Consider the following 25,659-nt stretch of genomic DNA (forward strand, 5'->3'; position numbering starts at 1 on the left):
GAAGAAAAAAAGAAAAGCTCTACCTTATCTTCTCCTCAGAGCCTCTTGCTTCAACCCCTATCCTAATTGGTGTAATGGATGGGGTGATAAAAGGAGCGTGTTCTTGCTCCCCTCCAGGCCATGACGGTGAAACCCGAGAAAGTAACCCGAGGGTTCCCGACGAACAAGAAGAGAAAGAGTGCCTGCTTCCACCGCTCGAGCATGCATACATCAAGACATCAAATAGTGGAGGAGTGGTGGGGCAATGAAGCACGTCCTCCACCCAGGGGCAGCGGTAAGACTGTCACCGTTGGTCACATGAGGTGTCTCGGAAAATTAGGAGTTACCACCTCCTCTTCCTCCTCCTCTTGTTTCTTCTCTCAACCTCTTCCCTTTCGTTTTCCTCCTCGTTTTCCTCCTCCTCCTCGTCCTGCTCGTCCAATGAATGCGCCTCTTCATCCGGGGAGGGGGTCTCACATGGTGCGACCCTCTACAAATCAGCTGCCCCTGGATGCTCGCATCGAGGTCGCTTTGGCTCTTGAAAACCGGCTCCGGGTCCCGTGGTAATGTTGCAACTCGTTTTAGGGTTAAAAAAAAAAAAAAAAACTGGGGTGAAAAAGGCAAAAGCAATAATTCCGTTTTGTTGACCCCCCCCCCACACGCTACATTCTCGGAATGGTATAAACCGCGCAAGCAGATTTTTTTTTTTTTAACTGGTCTGGAACACACACAGGTGAGATTTCAGTTTGAAAGACATTCAAGTGATCAATGACAGTGCAAATGTTTTATGTTTGTAAATGTGTGTGTCTATGTAATGTTTTGTGAATATATTTACAAACAAATATTTGTCTACACTAGAGTGCATTTTTGTGAACATTCCTGCTGCATGTTTCCTTCGTTGGATTATTAAAATCTCTCTCTCTCTCTCTCTCTCATTTATTTATAAATACAGTATATTTTAAACCATCAAATAAAATGCAGGGTCTTAAACTGGGACTAGACAGATTTAGCCCCCCACTAGCCCCCTGAGTAGCACAGCCAGTAAAACTGTTTATTCAAATATAATCGCATTTATTTTAAAAGGGGTATTGCTAAGAGAAAAAAAAATGCTTGCAATACCTCAACATTTTTAAAAGTGAAGACAATTTTCAATTTCAGTACGTCCGCAAGAAACATGCGGTCCTTGCAGATCATTTGCTTTCGCGGGCCACGTGAAACAATGTGGCAGGCCACATCTGGGGCCCCCCCGCGCCTTGCGTTTGACACCCGTGATCTACATTATCTATTCCATCCATTCATAACGATGAAGTGCTGTTTTAACATGTCCATCTCGCACTTGGATCAGATCATCACTTGGCACACACAGAAAGTCAATCAGTTAATTTTTGATCGGGGGTTTGGCTGTGCGCCAATAATAGCTCAACGTTTGCAGCATCATGTGAGAGGAGGACTCAAATGCTTGAGTCAGCTGCCTCTTTCAGTATTTTCCCAGAAGTGGGCGGTGTACAGTGACAACGAAGACATCAAGCAACGCCATTAATGCGCAACCTCCGTGGTCTGTTATTGTAGTCGATTTGAGTGCCATGTTAAAAAATAGGTGCTCGGTGTGTCGGATTTTGCAGGGCGTGGTGGCCTCTTCGATGTGACATTTGGCTTAAAAGGCAAAATATCTTTGGGGGAAGGATATAGGTGGTGCCGAAAATAAAATACACCGTGATAAAAGGACACACTCTTCACTTCTTTTTGAGGAAAAGATTCAAAGATTTTTTATGGATCTGCATGAGTCCTTTATACTTGGTCATCTTGCTTTAAATATGTAGTCAGACAAAGTATGGATTTGCCTGGGAAAAAGAGACAAATGGAAGTGTATCGAAATATTTTTTTTTTTCAAATGATAACTTGTTCCATTTAAAGACTTACTTGATGAACTAATGCCAAAATGTTGTGAGGGGTTGAGACTATTGAACAGAGACCTACTATAATACATCTTGATCGACATGGCACGATCGCGCCGGAAACCCGGTTGCCTGCCAAAGCATTTGCAACAACGACCAATCGCGGCTGACCTGGTTTCTGAATCTGAGCCGTGATTGGTCATTGTGAGCAGTTGTGATGTCATTTTCAGTCGACAGAAGACAAAATGGCCGCCCCCGGAGACGGCTAAAAAGGGGTGGATTTTTGCTGCTTAACACTTATTCCACAAACGCAATATTTATCAGAATGCCTTCTTTCAACTAGTGGGCTAGCATAGAACATATTATTAAGAAAAATATGTTTGCGTTGACTTCCGCTTTGAAGAATGCTGTTCACCGCTTTGAAGAATGCTGTTCACTAGTGAAAATCAGCATAGTGATGTTTACTGTTATTTTGTCCTATTTGTTGTTTGCTTCACAATAAAAAAATATGTAATGTCTTCAAAGTTGTGGGCATGTTCTGTAAATTAAATGATGCAAACCCTCAAACAATCCATTTTCATTTCAGGCTGTGAGGCAACGAAACACAAAAAATGTCGAGGGGGGGGTGAATACTTTTTCAAGGCACTGTATGAGATCATTTTACAAAAAGGTATAAAACCATCAATACTAGACAAAAATGCTGCGTAACAGCACATAACTGCGCCACGTACAGACATTGAATATATCGTCACCTAAAATAACGGCCAAAGTAAATTTTTTTTCAGTTTCTCGGAAAACAAAAACTGAGTCAAGTAGACTAAGTGAATATATTTATCAATAATTGCTTATGCAAAAAAAAAAAAAAAAAAAGCACTTTGGTGATGAAACTATTCCAATATGTAAATAAATACAGCATCCTCACCAGAGATGCAGATTATTAAATTGATTGTGTGCAGGTAGCTGCAAGAGACATGTTTTGCGAGTTGAACTTGGCTGTCACAAGTTTTTGCTCAAAGTCAAAGGAAGGAAAGCTGCTGACGTCATCGAGGGCCAGCTCGCTGGAATTTGAAATCTGATTGGTTGACGAAACGGTCACATCGCTGATATGGTTGAAGGAATGTCTGCCGGCGCTTCGGATTCTGAAGGCCATGGCCAGATTACATTATCATGGAAACAGACAGAGGTTGAAATCTGATTTGGAGAAAAAAAAAACCCAACAACAACAAAATCTAACATCCGCATACAGGTCCTGGAAACAAAGTCATTGCAATTTTGTGTGAAAAAATAAATCATTTAAGTTTTAAATGTAAGTCAGTGTTTCTGTTCATGTTTAGGCTTACTGGAACGCCCACGACTGATATTGCCAAGAAAGCACAACCACTATCAAATGTCTCTTTGCCAAGATGCCAAATCAACACGTGACACTTTTGTCCGCTGGGCCTTTTTACGGCATTGTGTTCCTGCGCAGGCACAAATCCATACTGCTATTTCTCACACCTCCTCCAATTCCTCGCTTAACTCGATTTCATTCATATTAATGTCATCGTCCACGAGGGCCTTGCATGCTACATGAGCAGTTTTCAGGCAGAGGACCAAGTTACAAGTGCGCAGTGGGGACCGGGAAGATAGCAGGCAGTCTTCCACTTGGGCCATGCGGTGTGTGTGGCCGAGTAGCAAGCTGATCTATAAATATTCAATCAAGGAGGAAACACAATCTGCTTAGCCACTGTTCTCCCTTTGGCGCTCACTCCATCAGAAGACGCTAGGAGAACGAGCCGCACATGCAAACACTCATGTGCTACATGTACACAACAGTACCGGGAAGTCACAAAGTACAAATACTCTCAAGACTGTAGTTAATGCGGAAGTCAAGCCAAACATTGACTACTAATTTAAACACGGCATTCTGATTCATATTGCGCTTGTGGAATATAAATTAAGCAGCAAAATGCACTCGTTTTTAGCTACTTGCGGGGGCGGCCATTTTGTCACTTCTGTCGACTGAAAAGGACATCACAATCACGGCTGACCTGTTTTCTGAATCTGAGCCGTGATTGGTCGTTGTGAGCAGTTGTGATGTCACTTTCAGTCGACAGAAGACAAAATGGCCGCCCTCAGAGCCCCACAAAGGAATAGCACGTAGTTCTCAGTCTTAGCACGTTTTCGGCTTTCGTCTTCGAGCGTGTACGTTGTGCTGAGAAACAAATCTCTGAATTGACTTTATATGGTCTTTGAAAATGTAAACCTCATTCAATGTCAGGCATTTTCAGACCCTCCTTTACACTACATGACACGTTGGGTGTTATCGGCGCTCGTAAACGTGTGGATTATGAGGGTGACTGTTATCTCGGGAACCGCACAGCAATAAAAACAGCAGGATGCCCATAATCTTCGGTAAACACGTTAAATCCGTATTTGAATAATTTTCCACAGAATACAAACATTCATTATCGGCGAACAACTTCAGTGTCCTGACATCCGAGTATAGACATCTGACCTTGTGGTCCAAAGCGTGTGTACGCAGCGGTTTATTATGACTAAACACTCAGCTGACGTCCTGGTGCCAGTTTGTTTGGTTCTCAGTCGTCAAACCGGATGTAGGTACAACACGCCCGCCATTGTGTGCGCACATCTAAACTCACACAATCCCTCAGTCTGTCAGGCCAGTCAGAGACAACACAAGTGCGGCTCCCCCTGGTGCGCCTCTTGGTATATGGTCGGCTTTTGTGTCCGCGGCAGTCTGTCGCCGCTCACAAGATGCTCCGGTTTACACGGCTCATGTTACTTTGTGCTTATGATGTTTTGATGTCAAAGCGCTCCATTGTACTTTGCTTTGTCACAACGCACATTCACAATCGTGTCACAATCGTACACGTTACATAGCCACAAGCAGCTGTGCACACTTCACTTTTTACCCTACTGAGTAAGCAATCACCTTCAAAGTCATGTTAAATAAAATCTTTAAAGGGCTTTTGACAATTAACTCGAAACTGAAAGTTCTGCTGTTCTAGCGGGCTTTTGCTGACATTTTTTTTTTCTATCCAACAGAGGCCTAACACTTTTGTGCTCCCACTCATTACCAGAGCTGGGCACTTGACTCTTGGTCTCATTTTTTTTTTTTAAATTTAAATCAAAAACCTGCCATTTGGACAGTGGTGTGTAGACTTTTTATATCCACCGTCTGGACTTGTATGAGTCTGCCTAGGTGTCCCCAAAACATCAAAACTCTAAATTGTCCATAGGTGTGAATTCTATATGTAGAAAAAAAAAAAAAAAACATTAGTTTCTCAATAAACATGACCCAATCCTAAAAAAATACCACCATTCCATGACACTCCTTGCGCGACGATGCTCTATTTGTAGAGCAAAAGCGAACTTTTTTTGCACACACACGTGAAGACAAGTTGCTGCTTGAATAACAGGAAACGCACTCTTCCTCAGTGAAACTCGATCGTCTGAAGGACGGGTTAACAGATTCTCCGATTTGACACCTGCATGCGGCTGCTTATTGCAGGTGTCAGTTTCGCTGAGGGTAGTTTCCGAGCGATTTCATTTATAGACGCCCATGTATCGTAAGTTGACGGTAAAGCTGTCCGGAATGGATCGTGTTAAACATGAGGGCTTCTACTGTGATCGTGGGAGTTTACATTGCCCTTTTGGGTGGAAATGAAAAGACATTCGTAGCATTTGTGTTTTCTCATCTTCTGTGTGAGAAACAGGTGTGCAGGAAATTGAACAGCCGTAACAAATCTTCCGGCCCAGTCCGCATTTTTGGTCAAATATTTCAAAAAATATCAGAGATGGCTTTATGTGTGCCTAAACATATTTTTGTGCTTTCAAAAACGTTTTTTTTTTTTTCTAGCATTTTCATCAGGTTTTTGACATTTTTATTTTGAATTTGATCTATAGAAGCTTGCGCAATACTGATTTTACCATGTGTTGTAATGTATAGCTATGACCTTTCAGAAAAAAAATCCCCTTTTGCTGAACGTAACACTTAATTCATGAATATTACTAAATATATTGCTATAATGCATATTATAATTATCATTACTATGAAAACCTCATGTGCTAGAGAAAAACAAGGGCAGATTCTGATTCGGCGCAAAAATTCATCGAGAAAATCGACTTGCAACTCTGATTAAAAAATGTCGTAAAAATTTGTTTGACCAGTGTTGGGACATAAAATTATTCCGTTTCATCTCCCCCTCGCAGCTGAACTGGCCAGAGAGTTGAAGCCGCCTCCCCCCACCCTAGCCGCCCTACAACAAGCACAACATAAGAAGATTACGCAACATCTCCGCAGCAGCACTCTGCAAAGCAACAAGACGTCAACTATGTGTGCACACAAAATGAAAAACGATGAGGGGGCTCTGTGAGCCATAACTTGAAGGCCCACAGAATAATTAGCAATAAATTATATTTAATCCCTCAACTCAACTTTATTTCTAGAGCACTTAAACAACAACCACAGGTGTATGATTTTCTAAAAATGCATACCTAAAAAAAAAAAAAAGAAACTAAACCACTACTAAACCAATTATTTCTCTATTTTAGCAGATTAATGTTTCTTACGGGTCATTTGGTTCAGAAAAAACAACTGTTTCTTCCTCTAACAACCCAGGCTTAGCTCCTCCCTCCTGACAAAAAATTCTTCTCTCTGTCGAGATGTATCACTTCAACAATACTTCCTTGACACTAATTACTCCTTTTTTTTTTTTAATCCAGGTGTCTCTGTGCCTTCAAAAGTGATTTATCACTTCATTTATATTGAAACATTCAAAACATGATCCCCATTTCATCCAGGGCTTAACATGGTTTTCATACTTAATTGGCAATATGAGAGGATCCTTGCAAAAATGTTCCTGGACCCAAAAGGTTTGAGAAGCCACAATACTAAGAGCGACAAGACTTCCTCGCACTGCCAGTGACATTGTGTGTATAAGAGCAGTGCAGTCATCCTAGCACGGCTTGCTCTTGTTGCCACCTCATTAGGCAGCAGACAGCAGCCACGTAAGCCGAAGGGTCCCCCCAAAGGCTTTGGTCTACTTCATCACATGACGGACGGAGCCCATAATCATCTGAGCCATTTCGCGTCGGCAACAATGCAATCAGTCTTGGCAAAAACAAACGCATTTCTGTTCCCGCGTGGCCGAGAATAAAAAAAAAAAAAGGATCACCGTGAAACATCGATATTAAAACCTTATTTATAAGGCACTAATGGTTTGTAGTGTTACTGTGATGATGATGACCCAAATCTTTGACCTTAAGATTGCTGCTGCTGTGTTTTGCGGCTCGCGGAATTTTCTCTGGCTGGCTCCAAGGGATTAGGAATGTGAACTATTGAGTAAATGTCAGCTATTTCAGTACAAAGATCACCGGTGCCTTAACTTTTGCATGACTATTACATTTATTTGGAGCATAGAATTTTTTTCCAAAATGATTTTTTTTTTTTTTAAAAGACATATATCAAGGTGAATTTTCCCTCAGTTGGCACATATGCAAAACAATTCGATGAAGAATTGCTCAGCCTTAATGTTACATTGTAGTGTTCAAATGGGGCTTTAAAATAGTGAAGAGTCACTGTGTCCGCTCTCGTGGCAACGAGGCACTCTAAAATGGCCCATGTGAGCCTGAAGCCCCAGTCCACGCTGTGAAGTCGTGGCTGTGAAGTCGGACTTCCCAAAAAAAAAAAAAAAAAAAAACTCAGCCCTTTTCACACTTCCATCTTACTCCCCATGACATGTGTGCACTCACGGCTGATAATAACGAGGCACTCTAAAGCGGCCACGCCAGATAACGCTGAAGTGAATAGGCTTTTTTGGGGTGTGGGCATAGCTAGCGAGCTAACTGCACGTCACAAATTGCGCCAGCTGGCCGCGACCCAAGGGCATCATGTGGCGTCGTTTTGGCTCACGCCCCCAAAAATCGGGAGAACTCCAATGCCGAATGAATTATCACTACGACGGAGTATTACGTGTTCTCAGTCTTTGCACGTTTGTAGCAATTGTCTTCAAACATGTATAATGCATTTAGAAAAAAATTTCACAAGTCATATTACACTTTCAGAGAGGTATGAATTTATGCAGTGGTGTAGAACCGCACCGCATCAAACTTGGGACCTGTTCAAATAGTCTAATATTTGACTACTGTACTCTGATTCCAATGTGCCGCTGTCCAGTCTAACTGTCGCTTACTCATTTAAAATGTAAATTTCTGTTATTGATTACTGCATACCAAAAGTACATGTTAACACAGTCTGTTACTAGTTGACGCATGTGTGCAGAAGAACAATGACCTCGACGCATGGGTCACTTCTCTTTGGAACTCCAATTAAGTCACAGAACACCAAGACAGTAGTCTCAGCTAGCATTGACGTGTTTCATGTGGGACTGTTTGGGCTCAGTAATGTGCCTGCCAAGATACAGTGTCACCAGGGTTACAGATAAAGTCCCCAAACAAAAAAACAGGAATTATTTCGGCGCCAACAGGAATCAAAGTCCTTGACGGTGCCTCAAGTCTGCTTCCTGGCCTGTCACAGTTATGTTCCCCTTTGATTATTTTCTATTATTAATTGAATGAGATGCGTAATTTTAGAGAAGGTATTCATGTCTCTTGCCTTACACATCCATTATAAAACAAAATCCTCATTTTGACTTCCTCATGCTTAAGATATTGCAAAATCAGCAAAAGCTTTTAAAGAAAAAGTGTTGCAATAAAGGATTGCTCTGCAGCCATTTTCCCTATTTACTTTCGAATATTGCTGTCCTTTCATGTATCTCTTGAACTCACAAACCGTGGTGTGCCGCCCCCCCCCCCCCCACCTCATCCTAGTGGATGGCCGCCGTGACTGCCTTCCACTAGGGCTGGGCATATCGATACCAAAATATCGACATTCCGATCCAGAGTCCTCAATTTTAAGTGTCGATACTCAAGATAAAGTAATGACATTTGCAATTAATTTATATATATATGTATTTATCCATCCATCCATCCGTCCGTTATCTATACCGCTTATCCTCACAAGGGTCGCGGGCGTGCTGGAGCCTATCCCAGCTGTCTTCGGGAAGTAGGCGGGGGACACCCTTAATTGTTTATAATATATTTATTAATCTATAATTTAGAAGGTTGTATTGTCATCCAATCCGAATTTCCACTATGTGTTGCCAAGGGCAACGATCTTTCTGCCTTGTCAGAAACGTCTTTGACTACTGCAGAGTAAAACGCTGAGCAAGACGTGTCATAGTTGAGGCTCAAAAGGAGCTCACCTTTAATCAGTTCAGCAGAAGATTTTCATATATTTGTCCACTTACTCTTCATAAAAGAGAATAATAATGTAAACGTTTTTTTATTTATTTTTTACTATATTTATAGTTAAAGTGTAGTATATCGATTGGCTGTATAGTAAAAAAATATGCATCTGTTTTTGAACTTGTAATAAATGTAAGATTGTGTGTGTGTATTCTTTATCTATTACCGGTATTCATCAATTCATTACTTTTATGTACTATTAATCTATTTAACGTACGTGTCAATCAATTGTACTTTTTTTATTCCACCCTAAAATTATGATACATTGTTTGAGCATACAATGCTGACATTCATTGCACAGTCCCATATTGACCTTGATCGGAGGGTTAAAAAAAAACAAAGAATTCTTTACATACCATATCCATCTCTGGCGTTGCCTGGTGGACAACAAACTTGTCATGCTGCTTTGTTGACTTCCGCAATCTACTTTGGCAAACGACATTACCTCGACCAATAAAATAATCGGATTCTGTATCCTGATATGCACGAATGTGCTGTCAACTCATTGGTCACAGAGCAGGGGAGGGCTTAGGACCGTTACCGTAAATGGTCACATAAAGGGAACTGTTGTTCATTAATTCCATCGACATTTTACAGATTATTATTTTACTCTGACGATATTACGGGACAAAGTGCGTCCCTTTACAACTCAATGCGGGACGCATACTTAAATTCGTAAATACGGGACGATACCGTTTTTTAAGAGACGGTTGGCAACCCTATTAGCAGGTGTTAGAGGATTGTGTAAACCACAAACTGCTGCACCTCTATGCTCATAGGGCGGCCACTGCTTGGGAAAGTAGCTGTAGTGGGGGTCCATTTACATACTTGTAGCATCTTGACTTAAGTTAATACAGTAATTGTCAACATTTCAAAAACTTGGAGGTAACCTGGGAGCTATTTTCTGTGAGGCATGGTTCACGTTGGTTCATGCTAGTGCTAATGCCAGAAAACTCAAACCTGCTGCGCATTTCCCTGGGGGCAAGGCATTTTAAAACCAAGACCTCCAATCTCTCTGGACCTCAGGGTGACTCGGATTAGCCTAATGGTTCACATACTTCTTCCACTCTGCACTTTAAATGTTTAGCCAAACATAATTGTGTGGTATTAGTTTAAGGAGAGTGTAGTTAGTCTGTTGTGAACTTGTGATTTAGAAGAAGACATCACACTGAATGACAACCGGTAAAGTTATGTAGAAATGCTAAACGGCTCTCATATTTTTCCCTGCGACTGTATTTACTTTAGAAACAATCCTAAACCTCGAACAAACATTTCTATCCTGACAAACAGGGACACGGGCGGGGGCGTCTCGGCTTCTACAGTTCAACACTACTCACAGCACACATAAGCACACCTAGCCTCTAATTAGCCAAATGCCGCAAGTGCTAATAACCTCATGCTAAAACTAGCGACACCTGGCATCAGCAGCCAAGTGAACTGTTGTCATAAATTCCCCGGAGCACTTTTCAACGTCTTGCAGTGTCGCAGTGATGATTTACTACGCTGTAAAGTGGAATTTACCAGTCAGGCGGTGTGTTGATGCCAGATAGTGGTTATAGTAAACACTACTGTACGTACTCTGTAATCTACTGTACAGTCTGTAGAGGCTAGAACAACATTATCTACAATTGAAAGAAACCCCTCACGGAGCAATGGCAGGCGGTGTTGAAGCAAACTTCGTACCATTTATTGTGTAGAACAATTTTGACTTACCGGTAATTGTGTTGTGCACATTAAGTCTCCTTTGACATTCAGATGAGGAAAAACTGCAAAATGTTGAATTCTAATAATGCATTTCACCTGAGTCACTGACACACAAACACATTTTTCTTATCCCAAAACTTTACTGAAACAGTCGAGGGTTTACAAAGACAGACTTAATGGTACCTTTGCTCGAGACCAATCGCTAGGCATTACAGGTTTTATTTGTCCTTACACCAGTTAACCAAAAGTGAATCTCATCCTCACCGCGTTGCTCATTTGGGATTGAACTACTTCTTTCTTACTTCATCTCTAAAGCTAGCAGTCACCAGACACAAAGAATAAAAGTTTAGCTCATTAGCGGCCACATGTCCTCAGTGGGAGCAGGTGATTCCAGGGAAATTGATCCAAGACAACGAGCCGGAAAGCTGTGAACAGTGTGCCTGAAAACCTGCCATTCTTATAATAAATATAAATACATCTGAGGTTTTCTACAGATAGTGAAAAGGACAAAAATAGTTTATTTCCTCAAACTGACACCAACCATAGTCAAAATAATTCGTAATCCTTGGGGGGGGGGGGGGGGGGGTAAGGCTCGAGTACATTTCTTCAGTTTTCACAGCTGATGGCAAACAAATTGTAATGAAGCTCATCGTGATGGGACGGCAGGGCAATTTCAGGATTGTTGACACGCTCCATGTGTAATGTTGAATTTCTTTGTCAGTCAAGTCAGACAGTTATGCGTTATGTTATCACTCTCTTTAAAAGTCGCAAGTGAATGGGGGGGCGGGGGGGAATCACTAAATGAGAAAATGGCTTCTGAGCTGCATATTAGCTGACGTGGAGGGGGAAAAAAAAAAAACATCTTGCCTCAATAAGTAGTGCGACTTTTAACCTACTTGATTACTGGCTGACGGCTTCTTCCTCCCCCCAAAATAAATTAAGGATAAGGAAATCTACAGAGCAAGATATGAAATAGTGTTCAAAGCACATCAAAGTCATTTAAGTCCCAGCCGTACTTTATAAATAAGAAGCCTGGCAGGCCGTGGAAGCAAATGAGGAAGGGGGAAGGAAGGTAGGACAAACCGACATCACTCCATGATGGCCCGATAAATGACGGGCTCGATGTAGTCCTCTCTGTACCGAGAGTTGATGACCCGTTGTCGTTTCGAGTTCTGCTTGACGTCGTCCTGCGCAAACATCTCAAAGCGCATGTCCGACGCCACCGACTGCAGAGGGGCGGAGAAAAAAATGTAATTAAATTAAAAAACGTACTGTCGCCGGTTCAAACTGGTACGTGACAAGTTCCAAAAGGACTGGGACTAACCAGTCTCGACTTGACTCGTTTAGGCAGATCTTCATCTAAGGTGTACACGTCTTCGCGCTTGACGGAAATTTGGGATTCGTCTTCAAATTCCACCTGAAAGGCAGCGGACACCCACGTTAAGTAGAAAGTTCAGCAAACATGTAGATACAGTGGGGTTTAATCTCAAATGATTTTACCCCATTGAAATAAACGCAAATGCCACTAATCTGTTCCCCAAAAAAGTGCAATGTGCTGTTAATAATAATAATAACAAAATTTAAAAAACACTTACAGTATCATACTTTGTAAAAAACACAGTCCACAATTAAATGGAATGCGAAGATTTATACCGCTGGTGAATCGTAACAAAAATCAATGGGCATTGTGCTGATCCTTCTGGTGTGGCCACCAGGGGGCAGTATAACAAACGGCTATTAGTGCCGAACTGATTAATCGGCCGGCCGATAACATTGGACGATATATAAAAATACACGAATCGGCCAATTACTCAGTTATCAGATGCTTATCGATATACTGCAAATAAACATGATGAGGAAACACAGAAGATGTTGCAATCATATTATCCTACCAGGTACATAGGAATGGAGTGCGACGCCACAAACTTGGCGCCGTACACCAACCCGTCAGTCCATCGCACTGACACGGCAGCACCCCCCGCAGGCGGCCCCAGTCGCACGCAGTCCCGATTCTGGAGTTCAAATAAGAGCGAACCGTCACGACGGACTGATGGCACGGGCCACGGTCGAAAGACGTGTGAGCGGTTACTGACCTCAATGTCCTCCGGGAAGAGGTTGTCGCTGTACGAGCCGTCGTCGAACACCACCTCGTAGAAGGTGGCGGTGGTCAGTCCCACCACCTCGCTGTGGTAGTAACGACCGTTTCTGTATTTACATATCACCCGCTGTCCCACAGACAGCTCTCGCATGGAGTCTTTATTACGCTGTGGGCCACAACAGGATGTTAGTCTTTAAAAAAAAAAAAAAAAGCTCACTACATCTAGGCCAACGTAAGCTTCAATGCTCAAAAGCACATATTCTACACGAGAAAAAAAAAAATGTCACAAAAAGTATCTACAGTGATCCCCGAATTTACAGATGAAATAGTGGGATTAGTAAATATTATAAGAAATTGTTTGCTTGATGCCGGGAACGTAAATACTAGTTGCTGACATTTTGAATCAGTTTCTTGGTATTCCAAATGTTGTGTCGACGTGCATATGAAACACGTCTGCCAAACGAAAACGTCAGCTGTGAGTGAAAGCTCAAGCTTCCGCCCCACCCTTGGGCTGTGCCCATTGTTCTGCGTGAACAATCAACATTTATTCATTCATTATTCCATTCACTCATAACATCTAGAATTGACCAACAAGAAGCCAAAGTTCTTGTTTAGAATGCTTTTAATTGGGCGGGGGGGGGAAGCTATTTATATACTAAATATGGAAGTTGGGCATGTTTACAAACATTGTGATGGATAGGGCACTTGATAAAAAGGAAGCTTTTTTTTTTTGTTGTTGTTTTTTTGGAGCTTCCCATATTCGGGGAGGTTTCTGTAGCTGGCAGCTGCGGGCGGTTACCTCAACGATGGCTGTCGCTCGGTGCCGGTGACAAGTGATGAAAACAATGAACGGCCAGTCGTCCGGGTGCATGAGGACACCGGCGGCCTGCGCGCAGCTGGGGTGGAACGCCGTGGAGCAGCGTCCGTGGGAGCACTGGACGCAGCAGCCCGTCGACTCCCTCTTCATCCGTTTCCTGCAGAAAACGCATTTCTGCCAAAGACAAAGAGTCACGCCAGGCAGGGGGGGTGTCGAGGGGAAAGGTTTCAAGCAGTGGGGTAGAGTAAGGGAAGTGCAAGGGGAAGGGGAAGGAAAGGAGGAGAAAGGAAACAAGCGGGTGAAAGATTTAAAAAAAAAAAAAAAAAAAAAAAAAAAAAAAAAGGTTTCAAAGGGAGTGTTCGACCCGGACACACACACACACACACACACACACAAGCATTTTGTGGGACATTGAACAGCTTCCTTCTAAAGTGACACTGACACCATCTGCACGTTTTATTATACTATGAAACTATTTTAAAGCCTGATTTAAGGCTCCATTGAGATTAAAAGTAATGACAATGGAGACAAGGCTGACTATTAAAATCTTTCCCAGACATTTATTTGCGACATGACTAAAAAAAAAAAAAAAAAAAACATAACATGAAAAAAGCGCGCGCATCTAGAGTTTGAAGCCCACCTACGGCTAAAACAATAAAATTGAACAATTTGATTACAAAAAAGATTGAAGAAAAATCTCTGCCTCAAAGCTTCACACAGACAATTTACCCCACACTGACTTTTTTTTTTTTTTTTTTTTTTTTTTAAATACGATCACTCGATTAATCGAAAGGCTAACCGGTAGGATAGTTGACATTTTCAGACCCCCTTTAACGTTTGAAAAAAATCGTAAAAACAAATACAAATAAATTCCCGCGATTGAATAGCTGGACTGTGAAAAGACAAGTAAATTCATCAATGGCAGTGAACGAGTTAATTCCAACAACAGGAAGGTTCCGGGGAAATCATTTACGATCTGTGCGCTCTCATGGGTTGCTGTGACTCTTACCAGTCTGAAGCGAGGCAGTGGGATTGCAGACAGATCGATGGGACGCCGCTCGGTGATGTTTACAAAGCGAGCTTCGAGCACAGTGATGGCGCACAGCACATGAACCCACCTGCCATTCGGACAAACATGACATTGGCTCAAGGCAAACAGAACAATGTCCGGGGTGCAATATTCCGCCGCATACCTTCATTATTTAGACAAGCGGGGTTGTTTTTACTACAATGACTACTGGCACTTTCCCCCACCCCGCCAAGTGGAGAAAAACATTTTAGGCCCAAATAAAACATCTTGGGCAATGTGTTACATCACTTCCAAATATAACTGCAGTACATTTTTAAATTGTGTAGTTTGGAGGGAGGGGAATGCTTAATTTAAAGGCGAGAGGTGAACGCCACTGAACAGGCCGCTTTCATTAGCTATTAAAATGACAAGATATGAAAGCGGGGGCCTCTGTTTAGGGCAATTCCTCACACCATGACAGAAAATAAACTGTAGCCACAGACTGTGTCAGAATCCAGTCTTAAAATCCCATGGCGAACTGGCAAACGTTTTAGTACAATCAAATCACAAGGGGTGAATTGCAGTCGTGGGCGAATCTGACTTTCGAAAGTGTCTCGCTGACAGGGATTGCTGGAAGTACTCACTTGTCATTGTTGGCTCTTTGCAGAGCTCCACCTCGGAGAGAACACAGACAGCAATCCTAGAAAGAGTGGGTTGAATCTGTTTAGAACTGAAATGAAAAGCCCCGCAAATAAGCCCCATTCAATTAAAAAAAACAATAACGTAAAATTATTTGGCTCACAGATTCAAAAACATCATTTACATAACAGTACTTTAATTAAAATCTTATTGGCGTTTTGCATTGAAAGTCACACACTGTACTGCCCACTGGTGGTCAGCTGTGTTCATTACTGTGTGCATATTGGGCAATATTTCCGGATTGTTGCGACAAAAAAAAAAAAAAAAAAAGAAGCGGGAATGCTGATAACATATGAGACTGCTCAAAAACAAAATGAGGAACAATGTATTCCACTAACAATAACACACAAAGGAAAGGAACACTCCCAGCAGGACAAAAAAGGAAGAGGACAGCCAAGTTTACATTTTAAGTGACAAAAACAAAAGTGCTGGAACATTGTTGAGTCACATTTTGTGAAGATGACTGTGATTTTCTTTTTTTTTTGTGTTTGTTTTTAAATGAACAAGGCAGCAATTTAACCAAAAGTGAGCCGTATGTCGTTTTTTTTTTTGTTTTAAACATTCCCGCTTATCCATGTGGAACCTCTCGCTGTGTTTAAGTGAAGCTTATCAACCTAACAACAATTGACAATAAATAATTGAAAGCCCGGTGCACAAACCTCAAAGGTAGCATCAGCTTTGCAGCGAGCACAAAGCCAGTCATCCTCCTCTGCTTCGTCTCTGGTTACACCATAGCAACCTGAGTCGGACAAGAACAGGTTTTTTATTTTTTTTTTCCATTACGTTGCATTTCTTAGTATTTGAAGAAAAAACAAAGTTTCTACAACAGGGCTTTAGTCATTAATTATAGGCATTTTCCTCTGTGTATATGGTTACTAATTACGTATGAAAACTTACTGGTGTGTACTCGGACGCAGCATTGAGAGCAGCTGAGCAGCCGACTGGTGCCGTCCTCGGTGATGTGAGGATTGGACAGCTGGCCTTCCCCGCTCTCAGTGGCCTTGTTGGTGTGCGTGTTGAAGCACATTTCAGGAATGAGGGGTTTGGACCACTGGTGACCTTGGCGGTTCACCAGCGCCACACTGGAACTGCTGTCGCTGGCCTCCGACTAAAGAAGAAAACGGCCGTTTTATTGCTAATACCAGACTGGACAGGAATGTGCCTGTTCCAAAAGCGTCCGTCAAACAAGACAAGTTTTAAGAAAAACTCTTAACTTTGTTGAAATGTCTTCAGGCATACGCTTATTGAAAAATTTTTCAGATTTGCATAATGTTGATTTATTATTATAAACATTTGCCAATATACATCTTTTTTTGTCAAATTCAAAGAAAAGGGGAGCTGCCAGGCTCATCAGCGCGTCTTCAAAAGTTAAATGAAAAGTTACAACAACCGCGCCGTATAGTTTTCGACAGTAACTAAACTCCTCCAAAATTTCAAAATGTTCAAAAATGTTTACTCGTGTTGACTCGATTGCGATTTTGTGTTTTGAGTTGTCGTCACGGAAGAATAATCCACAGAATATAAATTGACTTTACTCCATTGTCTCCTTGACATTCTAGATGGGACTAACAGTGTTGAATTAAAAAAAAGGAAAGAGATGACCCGTTCAGATAATTGAGCTCACCTGATGGTGGGTGTAGAAAAGGAGGCAAATGGAGCAGTAAGGAGCCTGTTCACCCATTTTCTTATTGTACTCCCACTCCACCTGGGGGTTTAACGGCCGACACTGCCACAGCCGCCTTAGTGGCTTTGCCCACTCCTCTTTCTCCTCTTGCTCCACCTCCACACCCTGATCCATGTCTGCAGAACACACAAAAAACATTTAAGAAAAAAAAAAAAAAAAAAAAAGTTCTCTGTTGCAATCCGTTCAGGCCACTGTAAGCACAGTTGCCACTTTTCTCTGAGATGATGTTCTCAGCGGAAAGAGTCATCGGCAGGAGATACAGAGACCGCGAGGATCACGGAAAGGCAGAGACGAGGCCGTTCTTACAAACGTTCCAAATTTGGCTTACCGTCATCACTGTACGTCTCTCTGAAGAAGAGAGGGTGGTGGCGTGGAAGTTTTCGGAGCTCTTGCTGTTGCTTGGTCACCACTGACATACAGTACGACTGCTCTTCTGACACCTGGTGGTGAAATTATAAATAGCAAGGCAAAACCTCATTTGCTATAAGCGCGCGGCTCGTTCCGTGTCGCAGGTGCGCTGGCGCCACAGATAGAACACTTCACTTCACATGGGGAGAAAACACAAAGTCCAAATGCTACTGGTACCGGGTCCAGCAGAACAAGATTGTTCATAACGTTGTTGTTTTTTTTTTAGATTCGAGCAATCACAAAGCCATTTTTTATGGCAAGTCAATTCAACTCACTTCACATTAAACAGCAGTTTGGCCAACAGTCAACAGTTTATCAAAAGAGGCCTGAAGCTGTTTAAAGCAGAAATCAAGTCAAATATGTTCGTTGTAATATGTTCCACATGCCCTCACTAGGCTGAGCACGTATTCTTATTAATATTCCGTTTGCGGGATAAGAATTAAGAACCCAGAAAACGTGAGAAAAAGCTGAGCCAGCGGGCACTGTGACATCAATTTCAGCATACAGGACTACGTAAATGGAACCCCCCTGAGATGCATATAAAAATCTGTGGATTTTTATCCTTAATTCTTATTGCACAAATGTAATGGATCATTAATCTGAATATCGGGTTAAAATGTGCAGGAGCACATACAACATTGCAAACAGAATTCTCAACTCTGCCTTAGTGTCACTCCCAGATGAAGTTCAATGTCAAACTAAACATAAAACAAAGAGAATTAACCATTGCATATTTAAACTCATTTTTTAACTATTAGTGTAGCCAAGCGTTATTTTAGATGAGCTTTTCATGCAAGTCCAGCGGAAGAATTAGTGCACAAAGAAAGAAGGTCATGCCGATTTCGGCGCATGCCTATGTGGTAGAAATGAAATATGAATACAGACCTTTCTTTTGTTTTGGTTGAGTACCTCCATTTTGTCCACATGGCTGTGCTGTGTAACGCAAGCGAGCTCGGCGTCGGCCTTCGCCGCCGCATCCTGAACATCGACGGCCACCGAAACACCCGCCGCGTGGTTCTTCTCCACAGAATGTTCCAGAATGTTCGTGTGAGCGCCACATTGCTCAGAGAGAGGTTGTAGATCCCGGCCCGGACTCGGTGCTCGAGGCGCGGGCAGCGTCGCGCCTGCGAGCTGGAGATGACGGGGCTGATGCTCTCTGGCGTAGCTGTGCACCTGCAGCATAGTGTGAACCTGCTGTTTTTCTCGCGGGTAACTGTGCACCTGCAGGATGTCTTTTTGAGTGAGCGTCCGATGGAAGAGCAGGCTGGCCACGCCCATTTTACGGGAAGGCTGTCCCGTGGCCGTCGTCCATGTTGCCGTCGCCGTGGCTGACAGCTGACCGTTTTGGGAATGGGATGAAAATGCGGGCGGACGAGTCTTGGTGTAGTGAGGCGTGTGTCCGGAATCTGTCGCGTTTAAGCGGTGAAAGGGATCTATCAAGGTGAGCTTTGTTGGCGTGACGACCAATTTTGGTGGGCCTGTCAATAAAATCAGTGTTTAATTCAAGCAAAGGTCAACGGCAAAGTAATAATAATAATAATAATAATACCTTTATTTCGCTTGCCATCCTGTGCTGTCATACGTGGTGGCAAAAGATTAAGCCTTGGCCGCTTCGCGTACAGCGTCAGTTCCTCATCCGGATCTTTGGGAACAACCTCGTCGGGCAGTTGCAGACACACCCGGTGTCTCTTGGTCTCAATTCTTTGCAGTGGACTAAAGAAAGCAAAATTGAGACATGTAGGGAAGACTTGAACAACGTTGCTTTTTCTAGGAAAAAGGTCAGACATGATAAGATTTGGATGTAAATTGTGTTTCATTTACTGCCATTTAGGGCGGGCACCAACTCCCAAATGGAATCCTGTCGATCACATGGTATTCTATTATGCCGCAGAGGCACGCACAAAGTGAACATGGGTCAGTTCACGTACACGCATGATCACTCCCAGATCTGGCACCGATGCCTCTTGCATGATGCTCTTAAGTAAATATGTATTCGTTTTGCTTATGCTTCTATAGCTTAATCTATTTGACGATGTTTGTTTGTATGTTGTTTTATAGTGTGTATCCGTTTGTCTGTGCATGGAATTCAAGGCTGTTAATCGCAGGTGATACTAACTTCACATTTCTTGCTCACTGGATTTGTTCTCATTTTGGAGGAAAATCTTTTGCCTTTTTTTTTTTTACACAAGCATTTTTCTCTCCAAAATCCCATAACAGTTGCATAATAATTAAAAAAAATGTTAGAGGTTATTTTTATTTTGGTGTTTTTGAAAACGGTATTATCGTCGTTATGATTTCTTTGTTAGTATCCGTGCGTGCTATATTACTTTAGTATTATTTTTATTTTATGATTAATACTATATACTTATTTGCTCTTACATATCTACATATTGTTTTACCCCAGGAAGATACGCTCTTGTATGTTGTTAGAGCTAATGGGGATTCAATAAAGATAAACATAAACCATAACTGCAATGTGGCCTGCCAAAATAAGTGTGACAACCCTGCTCAATAAAGCTGATTGACTGAACTGGATATTCACAAATGGCGTTTGACAAACCTCTTGCGCTCCACATCATCCCGACAGCTATCTATGGAACAACTGCTGGCATTGTAGATGATATTAAAAGAATCGCCCAGGAATTCCTTGGCCTCCGGGGTGGGCCTGGAGTGGTCGATGGGTGCCATGTCTCGCCCTGCCAGCCACTGCTCATAGCGATCTGGCTGGAATTTCTTGACAAACACGTCCATGGAGATCTTCACCATGTCCTTGCGGCATGAGCACTGACGGAGAAACGCACAAGCGCAACGTCATTCAGTAATGCGCAGTCTCCGCTTTGCGACATTGACGCTGCTGTGTAGCTACAGAGTATCTCAAACATCAAAAATCTCAAACATCAAAAATATATCAATCATACATTTTCTTACGTATGGCCCACCCATACGTTTAAGACCTTCAAATTATAGGTGAAACCCCATCTTATAAACACCACGTTAATTGAAAAAAAAAAAAAAAACCCTATTAAAAAACAAAAGAAATATTTTTAAAATTTTGCAAAAGATGAACCACAATACAGAGGGGAACACTCTAGACCTAAAGAGCAAATGAATTGGGAGTATTTGGCTGTGCTGTTTAATAATTCTCACCAAAACTGCTTGCTTGCCATATTCAATCCACCGCTGTGTGGCAAAGTTGGTGGATTCGGCACAGTTGAAACCGTGGTTGAAGCCAGCATGGTAAGCATAGGGGAAAGTGATCATGAACTCCCCAGCATATTGGGTAATCTAAGGGATGAGGTACAAACGACAATTTAATAAATCCATCATGCCTCTTTGGACCTTGGCAAAATGAAATGAGCCATTCTGATACCTTTTCAAAAGGAATGCCATATTTCTTCAGTATTGAAGGTGATATCAAGGTCATCTTGTGCCTCAAAAAGGCCTCACAAGTTTGCGCACTACCAGAAAAGAAACCTACAGTAGACAAGACGCTGACTGTTAGGAGCAGTGATTGGCAAATGGCTTCAATGTAAATGTATAGATAACATTCCGCTGATGTCATACCTTGAGCCAGACGTTCAAATCTTCTCCCATGCTCTGGAGGGACGCAGTACCTGCAGACATTCAAATGCGTCTCGTCACTGAAGATTCAATTGTACTTGCAAGAAAAGGCATTTATTGGAAGCTTTGTATTTATCTATCTACCAGGATTTGGGTTCTCCGAAGTGCAAGTAGTTGATACTGTAGAGGTCCATGTCCTCAGTGTGCCATGCAAAAGTGGTCTTCCACATACCAAAATACAAGTAGGGTGTATTAACCCCCTCAATTGTGATGCCACTTTCAGATTCCACCGTGTCCAAAATGGTATTTAGATGACAAATGTTCCATTCTTTGACTTCCTGGAAGAATGCAGAAAAAATAAGATGGATGGATAAGAAAGAAAAGCTAAGATAGACATCTTCAAACGCATCATGTTAGCACCACACCATGTGATTTGGGTCAATACAGTGCAGACCGAAAGCATTGACATCGCTTCGCTTTTTCCACATTTTATGTTACAGCTTCATTCTGAAATGGAATCAAATATATTTTTGTTCATCTGATGTTTACACACAACACCCCAGAATGAGAATGTGATTTTTTGCAAATTTATTACAAATATTTTTTTTTAAAAAAAAAAAAAGCTCAGATGCATCATGTTTCCACTGATCATCCTTTAAAGGAGTTTCCCAAAAGGCATCTGAAGGACTCTCGGACAATGAGAAAGCATGAGAACGAAGATTCTGTGGTCTGATGAGGCAAAGATTCAACTCGTTGGCATGAATGCCGGGCGTCATGCTTGGAGGGAACCAGGCACCGTTAATCATCTGACCAATACCATCCTTACAGTGAAGCACGGTGGTGGCAGCAGCAGAAAATGAAAACAGAAACGTACAGGGACATGCTGGATGGAAAGAGTGGAGCCAAAGTTTCCAACAGGTCAACAACCCTAAGCACACTGCCAAGACAAGATGTGATGTCTTAGGGTTTTATTTTTTAATACATTTACAAAATAAAAATTGTCATTATAGAAATTAGAAATATAGAAATTTATAGTGACTATACTGGAACCTTTTACATGTTGTTGCTCTTCCTGGCTGCTAATAACCATTGACTCATTATTCGGTAGTTACAATCTCCTGGCTGAGATTGTTATAACAGGAAGTGACATACTAGGAAGTTTGTCTTTGAAGGTGAAAGTATTCCTTTCGTGCATCACCAGCAATCCTTTGTTCTCACCCTTTGAGTTGCAAAACTAGTACCATAATAGTTTATACATTTTTTTTTATCTTTAGTAGACAGTAATTCTGGCTCATTTTTATAAAATTGTTAATGACATAGTACCTTTGAATTTGATGTACATTTGACTTTCATATAGACTATTTGCATGTGTGTTCAAAACAGAGCAGTGACTTTTGGAAGAACTCATAATATCAACTCACTGGATTGTATAGACTGCCACCAACATCGGCCCCATATATAGGAGGATTAAATGTCACATTCTTCCAGTACTTCCTTTCTAGTTCGTCAAAATCATCATAGTGAGGGCTACAGAACCTGCAAAATGGACAAAAGACATTTAAGAAATAAAAAATTTTTTAAAAAAAACAGATGAACAACTATCACATCCAAACAAAGCAAAATGTAAAAGTCTAATTTGCTTTACATACTTGTCACTGTTTGCAAGCTTGCGGAACTCTTGAACAGACATTGACTTCTTCTGAATGTTGTACTGAGTGAAAAGGCCCGACTGGCCTGTCACCACTTGCTGAATGGGTGCAGGTATCACCAAATTGTCTATATCATCATATGAATGTCTGGGCTTCCATTCCTTTGGTGGGACCACCTAGAAGTGGAGGGGAAAAAAAATGTTTACTGGCTCATCCAAGAAGTGTTATTCAGCCTCAAATTTTATAATCTCCCGATTAGCTGGTCATTCTTTGTTTACACACTATGCAACTTAAAAAAATATATATACTACTCAGGAGAAAATACCGTTGCAACATCATTGTATAAAAATCATCACTGTCACTTCAAGTACAACGGTTGAAAGAAAGTGTTCAGTATCAAGCACATACTTTGGCCAGGCCTGCTTTGTGTGCTCCCTGTGACTCCATGTAGGCGACATAGCGGCTGAAATCCTTGAACTCCTCAGCAGTGGGGTAAAATGTCATGATCCCCTTGGAGGCATGGTTTTGGGGGGCTGTGTCTGACGCCATCCCAAACTTGAGGGCAACTCCTGCAAATTGTGAAAAGGACTTCAGTCACATGTGGAAATATTGAAAAACAGGGTTAGTCTGGTGTCATTTCATTGTCCTGTTAGGTCATTGTAGTCTGCTGACTTGTTTTTATTTTACTTTCCCTGACATAGGATTAAAAACTGAAAGGGATAGAACTTTGCAGTTTGTTACTCCCCAATTGCAACACACAAGGTAATGGTATAGCCCAACGCTTCTCAATTATTGTCTGTTGTGTACCCCAAAATAAAGTAAATATTCACATTTACACTTGGTTTCACTAAATTACTGATAAATTAGCAAAGGTGTGCAGCAGGGTTTGTCAGAAAACAACAAAAATACTCAAGAATTTAAAAACAATAAACAAATCAGTAAATTTATTAGTCACACATACAGATGAGCAGATGAAAATTTTAGTTGCACTGTCTCAAATTTTGGGGGCTAAATGGCACCTTTTAGGGGCTAGGAGTCTAGAGCGCTGAGCAGTTAAAAACACATTTGTTCAACTTGGAATTCTCAAGATGGCTTGATTATTTTATTGTTATTACTACTGTATAATGCTTGTGATTCTATATTTTTTCCATTTGTAAGTCGCGCTACAGAAATAAAATGTATTTATGCATATTAGTCAAATTAAAAACAGTGGCAATCACCGCGCTTGGGTCTCTTAAAACATTGTATAATTCTGAAGTTATTATTATTAATATTGTCATTCAATTATGCTAATTACTATTGAGGAGGTGCAAACAGTTCAACCGTCTCTGATTGGTTAGAGTCCATCGTCTCTTTAACTTGACCCGACCAGTCGGCTAGCGTTAGCTTAGATGCTAACTCGCCCGAGCATTATCAATACGTATTACAATAACATTGTCCACCGACAGCAATGAACAACATTTGTTTTCCTTGTTATTTCAGCGTTTCCCACATGAGCAAAAGGTATTCATGCAATATATTATTTCGTAGCACGCTCACATAACAGCTAGATAGTGGACACCTTACATGGGATACGACTATTTCCAGTAGGACTATTCCCTCCCAGTGACATTACATTGAATCAAGATATGGTCAGAGCGATCAAACAAACGCTGGCCATGTCCACACAGTCTTCTGTTTGAATGTCAAATCGCAGATATCTTACTCCAGAAGTGATATTTTACTACATCCGTGTGAATCTTTATTTCCCAATATCCCACGAGTGTTCCATGAATTAAACTACACCCCAATGCAAGCACAGGCGATAGCTGTCGTTGTAGCAGCTCAGCGCTACCAAAGCTAACAGATTAGCATTTCGACTTCACGAGCTTCACGACTGGATGAAGTCAAGAGCACACTGCGACGTTTGGTTACTCACCTCTTACTCCCCCGCGGACAAAATAATCGTCACCAATGATGTTTATCTTCCGTAATCAACAATGCACGCGGCGATACACATGAGACGCGACTGAGAAGGACCTAAGTAGTGCAACACGAACCTCCATTACCTCAGATGCGCACGCACGGCGGAAGTTGTTTACCACATTACGCACGCGACACGTTTAGCCAATCAGAGCACGGAGGATGGCGACGCCAAAGCCTCGGTGCTGTAAAACAAATGCCGGTGCTGAATAATAACTTTGATTTAATATCTATCCATCTATCTATCTATCTATCTATCTATCTATCTATCTATCTATCTATCTATCTATCTATCTATCTATCTATCTATCTATCCATCCATCCATCCATCTACAGTATCTATCATGATAATCATGATTCATTCTTAATTCATATTCATATCTTGATTTCTTTTTATCTAGGCACGTGGCTGTGTTGGGAGATTACCTAATCCAGGTGTGTCCAAATCCGTTCCCCCAAGAGCCCCATCCTGCCTGTTTTAAATGTTTCCCTCTTCCGACACACCGGATTTCAAATGATCAGCACATCAGCAGAAGCCTGATAACGATCCTGATCATTTGAATCAGGTGTGTTGGAGGATGGAAACATCTAAAACTGTCCGGATAGGGGCTCTCGAAGACCGGGTTTAGGAACCCTTGATCTAATCCATTCAAACCACAGTCAACCCGCGCTTAGGGTGTGCATACTTGTGTTACCACATTATATCAGTCGTTTATTCTTACTTCCTCTCTCAAAAACATACCAATTAATGGTTGATAATTTTTGGAGGAATTATCTTGGTGTCAGTTTAAAAAAAAAAATATATATATATATATATATATATATATATATATATATATATATATATATATATATATATATATATATATATATATATATATAT

General features: G+C 41.5%; 2 protein-coding genes across 8 annotated transcripts in view; both read right to left on the reverse strand.

The window, feature by feature from the left end:
• st3gal3b (ST3 beta-galactoside alpha-2,3-sialyltransferase 3b) overlaps positions 1-9,625 on the reverse strand; it is a 43,529-nt gene extending 33,904 nt beyond the window's left edge. For 3 of the 6 annotated variants that reach the window (XM_086042615.1, XM_086042614.1, XM_086042608.1), the window contains exon 1: positions 9,542-9,625. In XM_086042615.1, coding sequence (XP_085898741.1) covers positions 9,542-9,550 — 9 coding nt within the window. In that variant the 5' untranslated portion in view covers positions 9,551-9,625. Of the gene's footprint in view, positions 1-23; positions 591-4,371; positions 4,665-9,541 lie in introns of those variants that run through there. The other 3 variants (XM_086042611.1, XM_086042612.1, XM_086042609.1) reach the window with 3 other exon arrangements.
• Positions 9,626-10,995: 1,370 nt separating this feature from the next.
• Positions 10,996-24,898, reverse strand: kdm4ab (lysine (K)-specific demethylase 4A, genome duplicate b). 2 transcript variants are annotated; one of them, XM_086043514.1, is made up of 22 exons: positions 24,733-24,898; positions 23,223-23,383; positions 22,815-22,990; positions 22,587-22,701; positions 21,310-21,503; positions 21,169-21,218; positions 20,975-21,078; positions 20,752-20,889; positions 20,165-20,388; positions 19,154-19,317; positions 18,490-19,082; positions 17,525-17,636; positions 17,137-17,312; positions 16,410-16,620; positions 16,172-16,251; positions 15,458-15,513; positions 14,814-14,922; positions 13,787-13,978; positions 12,983-13,153; positions 12,782-12,901; positions 12,214-12,306; positions 10,997-12,115 (listed from the first exon to the last, which is right to left on the reverse strand). In XM_086043514.1, the coding sequence occupies exons 2-22, from the start codon at positions 23,361-23,363 to the stop codon at positions 11,978-11,980; spliced, it is 3,357 nt and encodes a 1,118-aa protein (XP_085899640.1). In that variant the 5' UTR covers positions 23,364-23,383; positions 24,733-24,898; the 3' UTR covers positions 10,997-11,977. The 2 variants fall into 2 exon arrangements, with proteins under 2 accessions (XP_085899641.1, XP_085899640.1); XM_086043515.1 differs by lacking the exon at positions 24,733-24,898 and having other exon boundaries at positions 10,996-12,115; positions 23,223-23,382.
• Positions 24,899-25,659: the final 761 nt, after the last annotated feature.

The sequence above is a fragment of the Filicampus tigris genome, chromosome 10 (genome assembly GCF_054856515.1).
Source record: "Filicampus tigris isolate MCC_2025a chromosome 10, RoL_Ftig_1.0, whole genome shotgun sequence".
Lineage (NCBI taxonomy): Eukaryota > Metazoa > Chordata > Actinopteri > Syngnathiformes > Syngnathidae > Filicampus > Filicampus tigris.

Excerpts from the sequence above, each read along its gene's own strand:
- kdm4ab (XM_086043515.1), bottom strand. The coding sequence starts at position 23,363 with ATGGCGTCAGACACAGCCCCCCAAAACCATGCCTCCAAGGGGATCATG. Across the intron at positions 21,219-21,309 it reads TTCGGAGAACCCAAATCCTG|GTACTGCGTCCCTCCAGAGC; the intron begins GTAGATAGATAA and ends GAATGTCTGCAG. Across the intron at positions 21,079-21,168 it reads ATTTGAACGTCTGGCTCAAG|GTTTCTTTTCTGGTAGTGCG; the intron begins GTATGACATCAG and ends TGTCTACTGTAG.